Source organism: Cheilinus undulatus, linkage group 22 (assembly GCF_018320785.1).
Source record: "Cheilinus undulatus linkage group 22, ASM1832078v1, whole genome shotgun sequence".
In the NCBI taxonomy this organism is placed as follows: domain Eukaryota; kingdom Metazoa; phylum Chordata; class Actinopteri; order Labriformes; family Labridae; genus Cheilinus; species Cheilinus undulatus.
Genome location: NC_054886.1, coordinates 33,339,433 through 33,350,922, shown reverse-complemented (window position 1 = coordinate 33,350,922; position 11,490 = coordinate 33,339,433). Strand labels below are relative to the sequence as shown.

General features: G+C 37.9%; 1 protein-coding gene across 1 annotated transcript; it reads right to left on the bottom strand.

Moving 5' to 3' along the window:
* Positions 1-829: 829 nt before the first annotated feature.
* Positions 830-5,828, bottom strand: LOC121504353 (Fc receptor-like B). The gene is made up of 5 exons (XM_041779062.1): positions 5,798-5,828; positions 5,648-5,710; positions 5,027-5,284; positions 2,219-2,608; positions 830-915 (listed from the first exon to the last, which is right to left on the bottom strand). Exons 1-5 carry the CDS (start codon positions 5,826-5,828, stop codon positions 830-832), a joined length of 828 nt encoding a protein of 275 aa, XP_041634996.1.
* Positions 5,829-11,490: the final 5,662 nt, after the last annotated feature.

The window sequence follows — 11,490 nt, the reverse complement described above, 5'->3', positions numbered from 1 at the left end:
CTCTACTGACATATCTGAAGGGAAGCATGGAGGCGCTGCATGAAAGCAGCAATAAAAACATACGGGCACTTTTGTTTCTAAATTCCATACACAAATGTAATGTTCATTGTGGACATGGCGTTTTGCAGGTAACATTTTCTTTATGTATCATACACAATACTGTTAACTAGAGTTTTCAATACAACACGTGACAAAGTGTTCCTTTTTTGCCTTTTTTTAAAAACATTTTGTCATTAGCAGCAACTTGTCTATAATCAATAAACGAGCAATCAATCTCCCGTCGCTCTCCCATGAGGTAACGTGGTTGTCTATCACCTGTGCGTCTCTACAGGTGATCAGACAGAAGAGGAAGAGAGGCAAGAGCGCTGCTGTGCTCCTGTAGATGTATGAGTATTTAAGACAATAACAGAATAACTGTCTCTACTAAATGAGCCTCATATCAATGAATATGTGAAATCACACCTCTTTATTGAATTTATCAACAAAGAGATTCTCTCTCTCTTTGCCACATAAACACACAGTGTATATGATCCACTGTTAATAATAACAAGTTTTGACTTTATTCTCGTCATTTCGACTTTAATCTCGATTTATCCAAAATTATTTTCTCCTTCCCTAATGGCCCTAATCTGCTTCCGTAGAGGGGGAGATGTTTCATTTTACAGTCATTAATATTATGATGGATCCAATAAAATGATCTCTAAATTTGACATGTTCTCTTTACAACTGTAGGCTGAATGGAAGTCTCAATCAAAAATGAACAACTTTGTAATTATTTATATAATTTTGTTGTTAAAGAAGCTAGTGTTGACTTAGCACACGGTTAGGTTTAATATATCTTATAGCTACCGTTGTCCCTCCTGAAGCTTTCAACTTGAGCATACGTGACTTCATCAGCATTGTTTCCAACTGATGCTGAAACATAAAAGACAAAAGAAGAAATCTTCTAAATATGTTTTTTTTTTTTTTTGTTTAAACAACATGTTTGCATGATCAAGAATTTAGAGTTTCATTATTAAATACATTTAGACATAATAAAGTATTTTACCTTTTTTCCTAGTTTTTGTGACTACAGCATATGTGGCATGTAGTGGATCAGCATTACTGCCCTGTCCTGACACTGAAACATTCACAGAAACAGAAATATATATATGTAGTATTTTTGTCATACAGTATGTTACATTCAAAATAAAATACAACATGAGATATCAATAAAGCAATGATAGAAAATATGTATATACAGTACTTAACAAATGTATTAGACCACCTGTCATCTCTGTCTCAGAGACCATCCAGCATCATGAAGTGCTTTAATGCGGACTCTTTCATTTTCAGTCAGCTCTCCACGTTTTACCATTTTGAACAGGAATGAGGAATTTCAAACTGAATTCACCCAAATTTGAGCCGGCTCATTGGGCTTCTCTGAGAAGTCAGAAGTGAATCAAGCATAACATTCAACCACTAAAACTCATTTTTCTGTTCAGGAATGCAAGTAAATAACTATAATTTGACATATTAATCAAGAAATATTAATGTACTTTACTATTTTTTCAGGTTTTTTGTAAATCACTAAATTTGGAAATTCATGGATAACAATAATAATTCTATTTTAGCATCAAAAATATCATTTGGGTTAAAGAGCTTCTACATATTGGTGTATTAACCATTGCAGAAACATAAAAATGATTTTGGTCATTACCAATGCTGTTAATTTAGGGCAGCTGTGGCATAAACCTTACTTTGGTTAGGGTTAGGGTGGTCATTAATATGTCTGAGACAGATATGACAGGTGGTCTAATACATTTGTCAAGCTCTGTATAGATATATGCATATGAAAGCAAATTCAGTTATGTTGTAAAGAAACACAGCGGTAATGTTGTTTCTGCAGAAACTGTCTGGTTTGTTTGTGTGCTTGTTAGATGAGAAAAGTTCCAGACAAACATCCAACATCCCTCCTAGAGCAGTGTCTCTAATAATATTTTATTTTAATAGTCTATGGTTGTTTTACTCACCTATATTCTCTTCTTGTGAGTGAGAACCTGGTGTTGATTTGCAAGACACTAAACAGACAAATAAAGAGGAAATCATTAGAAATAATAAATAAAGAAGCAGAGCTTCAATGCAGCTCATTAAAAACAGTGAATTATGAATGTTGGAGTTACAAAAACAGGAAGTAGAGGACATTTCAACACAAAACATGGTTGAAGCACTGCTGTACCTTGGTGTTTCTGGCAGAGAAAGAATCCCAGCACAAACAGAAAAATAACAGTCAGTGAAATACTGACAGCAATCCAAAGTATGGTAGAATGATGTGGGGAGTGTTTCTGTGGGGGCTGAATCTCCTTGTCTGGTTCATTTTTCTTTTTTCTGATAGCCAGCCAACTCTCCGGTGATTGTCCAGCTCCTGCTATGCTGCAGTTGTAAAATCCTTCATCAGACTTGGAAACATTTTTGATGGTCATGTGACCATGAACAATCCCAAGAGAGACGCCATCTTTGTAGAAATCAGCAATGTGCTCTGACTGAAACTTCTGATTTTTACAGAAAAGAGTCACATCAGATCCCTCCATCACAGGACGGGCAGGAACCTCCAGGATCACAGATCCAGCTGAAAATATCACACAAAGATATCAGGTCATTTTTTTTACCATAAATAAACAGTACTGTAACACTAAGTAGTGCTGAGTACTGAACTTTAACCTGAATTTTACAACAAATCTTGTCATCAAATAATGAAATGTATGTCTCATATGGGGCTGTCAGTATTTTTTAATTTTTCTTCATTAATCACAAAAAAAACTGGCACAGATCCATCCAACTCTGATGTCTAAATTTACAGTCATACCACTGTCTACAGTACTTGTGTAAATATCCAAACGTTGACCATGATCCACTGATTTAGGTTTGTTTTGTTTTTATAGATACTGCATTGTGGTAGTCATGTGACCACTCAAAGCACTTTTACAGTGCACATTACACCTACCAATTCAACTCCACATTTACACACTGATGGCAGAGGTTGCTGTGGAGAAGTGGCCATCAGTATTAGCTAATCTCAGGCATACACGTCCATTCCCATTTACACACCACCGACAAATCAGTGGGAGCAAATCTGGGTTAAGGGTCTTGCCAAACAACACATCGGCATGTGACTGCAGGAGCTGGTTGTCCCACAACCTTCCAACTGTGGGACAGCTGACTCTCTCGACTGAGCCACAGTCGGCCCACATCTGACTTTGTGGAAAGATGCAACAGTATTGTGTGACAAGACAGAGACAAGCAGGGAGGAACTTTTTTTAAGAATAAACAAGATATAAAATAATACATATATATATATATATATATAAACAAGAAAAGACTCCAAGGCACTCTCTTCAGACATTGAAATGCTTTTATTTGACCGTGCTGCAGAACTAAAGGTGTTTCAATGTTAAAAGAGAGTGACTTGGAGTTTTTCTTATCTATTCTTCAATTCCATGTCTATTTGTGTGTGTAGGTGTGTGTGTTTGTGTAGAATTGTTTAATTAGAACTATGACAACAAGTAATTACAAAGATAATCACAATAATAGCACTTTGCGCTTCAACAAGACCCATGTTCTGGAGCTACGCAATATGGAAAAAAAAAATAATCAAGAAATGCATGAATAAATAATTCCTACATGACAAATAAAATGTAATAAATAAATATAAACACCACTTTTCTTCCATTCTTTTCTTTTTCCTCCTCTCTGTCTTGTGTCAGTTCCTTTCCTGTAATATACTGGAAGTATATAATTTGTAATAGTGTTTATCGCTCGTTATCAGGGTATTACTGATCTTGAACTTAAATTGTTTAAATGTTTATATGAATACCAGCCTGTAGAGACACATTTGAATAGTGTTTTAGGGATGGGGTTAAGAGAGCAGGTAGAAGACTTAAATACATGGATAAATAAATAATACATGAAAAAATTATAAGTAACAAGTTTAAAGGCGTGCATTTTAATTTGGACAGTTTTTTAAAGTAATGAAAGATCGGATTTCTTTGAGGTAAGCGGCAAACTCATTACACTTATTTGACAATAGAAAGTCAGCAGGGTTGATCTGGGGGGACTGATTAATTTATCACCTGTGGAGAACAGGTACTGTGTATTGTTTTTGTTTTCATTTATAATTTCTGAGATGTGCTGCTGTCTCAACAGTTTAATTTCTTTACTGTAGGCTGCAAGTGCATGTTTGCAAATATCATAATGTAGGTGAAGTTTGTTTTTTTCACTATTTAGTTCATCAACTTTGCAAATTCTTTTAAGCATCCTTACTCTTCCCCGTTTCTCCAAGGAGCCTTGTGTTTCCTCTTAAATACCTATGTTTTAGTTGTATGATGTGACACACAATATAGTTGAAATTGTCCATCATATCATCAATGACATGATGAGCAGATTATGGGTCATATATTATTTACAGTTCTGACCACATCTTCATTTCTGATTGTGCGGGTCATATAGAAGAAGATGCAAAAATGGCCTGAGAGCTCAACATCCAGAATATCAGTGATTGTTATTGCTATATTGAGGCCTTTAGATAAAATCAGATTGAGGGTGTATCCATGCTTATTGGTTGGTCCAGTCCACTGTGTAAGTTCAAATGTGTCTAGAATATTGAGAAATTGTTTTGTGTTTGGATTAGCATGATTTTCCATATGTATAAATCACCAGCAATGACAATGTGCTCATAGTCAACGGAAAATTTTACTATCAGTGCAGCAAATTCATCAACAAGGTGGTACGCTTTGACCAGGATTGTGGGAACAACAGCTTTAACAACAACAGCTAAATATTCAAAGGTAGAAAAATCCCCCATCAAAACATGGTGACAGTAAATACTTTACCCCTCGTCAGCCATTGGGTTTAGAGAGGGATGATTAAAACTAGAGGCAATAATATGACAAAATGAAAATTAATGACATGTTGTAAAATATCAGACTATCAGTCTTTGCCCTTTGACCTTGGTTGTCAGGTTGGATTTCTGCTATGTTTTAGTACATACCAGTAACAGAGATGTTGATGGAACCAGTGGTGTTTCCTTCATCGTCTTCACACCAGTACCCTCCACTGTGTCGTTCAAAGGCAGGCTGAATGGTGCAGCTTGATGCAGGAGGGGTACAGATGTTAAAATTTGTTGTTTTTTTGTGCCTGTGCATCACTCTCCATCCAGTCAGTCCCATCAACTCTTCACAACTAATGTGGACGGTCTCATACTCAAAGAACTGCAGTCTGTCTGGAGTAATACGAGGAAAAACTCTGTCTGTAAAAATTACAAACAAATTAGAGCAAAGCAGTCAGATTAAGGTATGTTTGCATATTCACACACACACAAAAAAAGATTATTTCAGCTTAAAGCATCAAATGAAAAAAATAATATTCACATACTTATTGACAGGTAAAAACTGCTACATATTCATGAAACTAGGCACACATTTCTGCTTTATTCTTAGTATAATTTTATCCCTCTAAGAGAGGGTTGAAGTTTTATTAGTTTTTGAAACTGTTTTCACTGTCTCATATGAACCAGTTTCCTGCTAACATTTCACCAAAACCTACATATCAGCATGCCAGATTATTATAAATAATGTTTCAGACTGACATATAGACTGAGTTTGAAACCTACCAGCATTTTGAGCAGAGTGACTCTGGTTAATCTGTGCAACCAGCAGAACCATCACAGCGACCACTGGAGAGAGGAAATGAGAAAACTGTAGATTTAACATACTTTCTAATGAGAACAATGAGCTATGAAGCCAGAAGAGTCTGATCTTACTGAGTCTGCTGCAGAGAGATGTGACGTCCATGATGCCTCACTGCTGACTGCTGCAGTCACAATGAAATCTAACAAAGACACCCATCAGTGAGAGCTTCCTCTTCCTGTCTGAACTATTTCTAAACGTAATACAGCAGGTTTGTGCTCTATATCTTTAAATATCTATGTGGTATAGAACAGTTATGGTTTGAGTTTTTTTTTCACTGGTGTGACCAAAAAGAACACAGACTCAGCTCAGTGACACCACTCTATAATACCGGGGATAACGTAACCCTGAACAGAATAACAGGTACAGATAATGGATGGATAAGGGGTTGAACTAAAATACTGTTAAAGGCTGGATGCTCCCTCTCCTCTTTAGTCCAAAGGACATGGCATCCATGGTTTCAAAAAGAAAATTAAAAAATGATTCATGTGACCACAGAACAGTTTTCCATTCGGCCTCAGTCCATTTTAAAAGAGCTTTAGTTTTGACATTCTTAACGGTCATTTGTGAATGACACAACCAACTGTGTTGACAGACGATGATTTCTAGAAGTGTTACTGAGCCAATGTAGTGATTTCAGTAAAGTCATGCATGTTTTTATTGCAGTGGCCCCTGGGGGCCCCAAGATCACAAGCATCCAATACTGGCCTTCAGCCTTGCCCCTTGCTCAGAGATTTCTCCAGATTCTTTAAATCTCTTGATGATATTTTGGACTGCTGATGGAGGGATATTCAACTTCAAAACATTTTTACATTGAGGAACATTTTTATGAAACTGGTTCAAAAGTTTTGAATACAGTTTTGTTGACAGATTTATACCCAGTCATGTTACTGACCTGATCGCCTGTTGACTTAAATAGTTACGAAATGCTTATCTAGCTTTTTTTTATCAGTTCCATTTACTTTTCCAGCCATGTATAGCCCCATCCCTACATTTATTAGATGTGTTGCTACCATCAAATTCAATATGATCTATTGTTTGTCACTAAATGGTAAAATGTATCAGTTTCAACATCTGATATGTTCCTTTGCGAATATAATATGGATTTAAGATTTAATACTTATTGCATTTTTTTTTTCTTACACTCAAACTTTTTTGAGTTGGGGTTGTGGGCCTTATTTGCTGTTTTTAATCACCTTTTACATGCTTCGTTTAAAATGTCTTCATTGATTTTCTTTTTCCCTTTGTCCTTGTATTTTAATGTCCTGTGGGAAGCACTTTGAATTGCCTTGTTGCTGAAATGTGCTATACAAATAAACTTGCCTTGCCTTGTCTTGTACTCTACCAGACTCTTAATGTTGCCAGCACTGATGCTATAAAAAACAGGACTATGTTAAAACCTAGTATATGGCAGACCACAACTATCTGCGATGTCTGTTGAAATGCCTGACTGAATTGTGTGTTTTGGCAGAGTGATTAGTTTTTGGGGTGTGTATTTGTGCCGTCACTAATGTCTGTGGGATGAGAACTGAAGGGCTTTAAAAGTTTAAACATAAAGCCCTGTCAGCAGGAAACAGCTAACTCGACACACAAGATCAAGTGAATATATCTCACTCTAATCTGGGAAAGCTCCCATAGAAAACGTTTGGGAAGAGCAAGACTTTTCAGAAAATCTTCAGAAGTTGATTGGAGGAATGTTCTGTCACATTCACAGGGTATCAGAGCGACAGACGACGCAGTGCGCATCCGCTAATCTTGTGCAGGTCACCGCTGTCGTGGATTGTGAATGGCAGAGCTTCATGTAAAATTAATGCCAAGGCCTCTCAGGAAGAGAAGAAAACAACTTCTGTGTCAAGACAAGCTGTCTGTGTGCACTTGTTTTAAAAAGAAATGTAGTCCAGTTCTGATTAAACTCCTTCCTTCAGCAACATCTGAGCTAACTGCTAGGGCTACAGCAGCCCCTGGATACACTGGAAAACCCCGCCGTAAAGCTTGCACACCCATGCAGAAACAGAGCGGGAGAGGAGAAAAAACATCTTTTCTGTCACAGAAAGCCTGCAGTGTTGCTACATGCCCTTGTTTTGAGAGGCATCTGGCTGCAGACCTCTACGCTGGGGCGTTCAGCTGGAGACCTGCGTGCTGGGGCGAAAACCTCTGTGCTGGGGCATGATGTATATTACCCACGACGAAATTTCTGCTGTATCCACTTGCCCACAGGCTTACCCTAAATCTAACCAGTCAGGTTTTAATGCCTAAACCGAACCACTCAGGTTTTAATAGCGTAGACCCATAGGGGTCGGGGTCTGCTACTGCACGGCCCAGCGTAGACCCGTACACTGGGGCTAAGCCCCAGCTAAGGGGTCGGGGTCTGCACGGCCTGCACAGCTTCACCCAAGCGTATGGGTCAGGGTCTGCTGCTGTATGCCTAACCATAGACCTGTACTATGCTAAGGTCTAGTAAGCACAGCAGTGTAGTCATGCTAACAACAGCTAACACGCTGCATGCCCTAGTGTAGAGGTCCGCCCCAGCATAGAGGTTTTGTTGAGGTCTGCAGCCAGACTCTCTTGCTTGTTTTAAATAAAGAGACATTCTTCATCTCCGACAAAACCGCCGCTGTGGCTAATTCCGAGCTAATCACCCCACTAGCAGGCCTTGTATACATCCACTCACAACAGATAACTTTCTCCTTGTTACTATCACACACTCATGCAAAAGACTGAAAACATCTTTCCTAAAATGAAAAGCTTTTAGGATTGTTTTTATTCTTTATTTCATATTGAAACGTGGTCCAGTTCTCGTAAAACAGATGCAGTGCTAAAGCTATATCTGAGGTTTTTAGAGCAGTGGAGGCAGCCATTACCAACGGCTTTCTGTAAAACTAACCCCCGCCCACAACGCAACTCTGTATGTACATCTCTGACAGTTGCACCACTTTCTCAGTCAGTCAGTGACATACAGAGCCATGTGGAGGGCTGACCTCAGCTGTTGGCCAAAAAAGTTAACATACAGGCCTTTTTAGGATACTGGAGAGGATGAGGACTTTATGTTGTAACAATCCTCGTAAATGTTTGTGAAAAAGCTGCAGTAGACAAATGATACTATTGTAGGATAACCACACCTCACCTCATAAAAAGGATCAGAGTTCAGGCTATTTTATATCTGAGGAACCAGAACAGTAGGTCTCAACACGACTCAGAGACAAGGAACTAAAATGCAAGGAGACGGTATGTTCTGTTTCTTAAAATGATCTAAATTGGTTGTTCAATTGAATTTAACAAAACTAGGATGGTTTAAAGTTCTCTAGAAAAGATTAAAATTAATCTAAATATGGTTTGATCAATCTTGGCTGTTCAACATTCTTGTACTATAATAATCTTTACAGAAAAAGTCTTTCATTCCTTCTGCCATCAGGCTGTTAAACCTTGATAGTAGTCTCATGGTCTAATAGCTTTGTATTTTTGTGTTTTTCCTTGTTTGGTGCCAAACCATTTGGTGGTTAAAACTGTGTGCTAATTCTGGTGGCTCGCTCATACATTCTATGAATGTAAACTTATAATGTAATCTGTAATGCACCTTTGGGTATCTTATTTATGTTCTTTTTTATCTGCTGCTATTCTTAAATGTGCATTATAATCTGCCGGACCCTGAGTGTCTTTACTAAAGGGATCACATGAGGGTCAATGTGTCAGTGAGCATCTCTGTCATGTACTGACTTTTATTTATTATTGTCTCTGTTTGTGGTTTGTAATTGTATGTATGGTCTGGGTAGACTGCAAAAACTGAATTGCCCTTTGGGATAAATAAAGTTTTCTGAATCTGAATGAGGAAACAGAATAACTTTCCACATTTTTTGTTTCTTAAGCTTAAACCATAACTTCATTTTTTAATTCTCACTTCCTCATAGCTGTTGTTCTTTCATCAGGTCAGAGTGTCTCTGAGGTCCCTGCTGTTTTTGGCCTCTGTGTTCCCAGGTCTAGGTCTAAGAGGTTGGCCTTGTTGGCTGTCGTCGGTGTTTCTGCTTATGGCTTGTATTCATGTAAGTCATAGTTTGTTATTATTATTATCATCATTATCATTATTATCATTAGGGCACTGAACCATTGATGACCTATTTGTAATTTGAAAAATGAGTATATATTTGTAGATTTAAGTATCTGAACATGTAAAAAGTCCTGAATTTTGGCGTGTGTCACAGGTCTGATGAAAAATGTGATATTTTTTGGGACTCCACCAAAAATGTTTGGAATTACCTTGATAGCGCCCCCTGACAGTTTTAAAAATAAAGCCCCCTCCTTTGACTTTGTCCAATGTCTTTGAAATTTTGTGTGCTAATCTGGCTCAGGGAGATCTACAAAAAAGCCTCTTGGACCCCTCCCCTATCTCCAACAGGAAAGCTGCCATTTTGAAAGATTTAGCAATATTTGGTATTTTTTTGGCCATTACAAGGGGTCCTTTGAAGATGAACTCCTCCGACAGCATTCATCCAACCAAGCTGAATTTTAGGATACTGCTAGAGGAGACATCAACAATCAAAATGTATCCGGAGCTTTCTGATAAGTCTTAAGGTGTGGCCATGGCGAGCCCTTAAATTTGCATATTTTTCAAGAAACAGGAAGTTGTTTATAACTCAGCCGTGCATAGTCCAATCTGACTCAAACTTCCTGTGTATCATGAGGGGCCGCCTTTCACACAATCACATAGTAATATTTTACACAGATAATAGCGCCTCCTTTTGGGGAGAGTAAGTACCATTTTCTACATCAGAAACTGCTGTTCTTAAATGATTTAAGGCGTTTACCTCAAATTAGTGTCAGGAGGGCATTAAGATGTTGGTGCAGCACTGTTGCAAGTTGAGCACATACGTGTAGTTTACATGTCATGAATGCCTTATAGTGTTAGATTGCTGTGAGGGTAGAAATGGCCCTGATGTATACTTGAGTGTTAATGCTGTTTCATAAGAGTTTTAATGATGCGTCTTCCTTGTTCACGTCTTCTCTTGAAGATTTCAGAAGAAGAAGACCATGTCCAGATGACCGTGATGACATGGTCTCTCTACTGACAGAGATGAAGACTGAACTGGAGACACAGAGAGATCAACTCAGAACAAAGCTTCAGGAGCTGCAGGCAGACAGAGAGGAGAACAAGAGGAGGCTTCAGTCAGTAGAGAGAGAGATAACAGAGAGAGAGCAGGAGTCTGACAATCCAGAGGAACTGTTGAGAGAAAAGGAAAAACTATTACAGGATCAGCAGAAGTTTGAGCAGATGAAAATCAGTTATGAGCGAGAGATGCTGAAGAAAGAGAAACTGCTGAAGCCCTTAGAAATGAAACTGCTTGAATATGTAGGATTCTGAGGATGGTGTCCATTTTTATAAGGCAGATAAATGTAGACGTGTGGTGGACAACAGAAGTCTTACTCAGAGCAGATAATCTCTTATACTTGGTGTTGGAGGATAACAGTCAAATCTGTTGAATCTGATTTGGCCTGTATAGTTTTTTTGTTTTTCTACCACTCATGTCAGCTCTATTTGTTTATTGTACTCTAACATATTTCAGGAAATCCATTATCACCTGACATTAAAAAGATTTGAAGACTGTCTTCTTGCTCCATGAGAGTGTTTTATTTCTGTATTCTAATTTAAAAACATGAATCACTGCTGATCTAGATTTAGCCTGCATTGATAGATATCAGAATCTGTAATTCTCATTAAAATAATTTCTCTCTTGATGTTCAGACCCTTTGAAAACAAAAAGCAAAACCATGCTAA

Coding starts and splice junctions, on each gene's coding strand:
- LOC121504353 (XM_041779062.1), bottom strand. CDS start 5,828: ATGGACGTCACATCTCTCTGCAGCAGACTCA. Junction 5,711..5,797: donor ATCTCTCTGCAGCAGACTCA/GTAAGATCAGAC, acceptor TCCTCTCTCCAG/TGGTCGCTGTGATGGTTCTG. Junction 5,285..5,647: donor TCACTCTGCTCAAAATGCTG/GTAGGTTTCAAA, acceptor TAATTTTTACAG/ACAGAGTTTTTCCTCGTATT.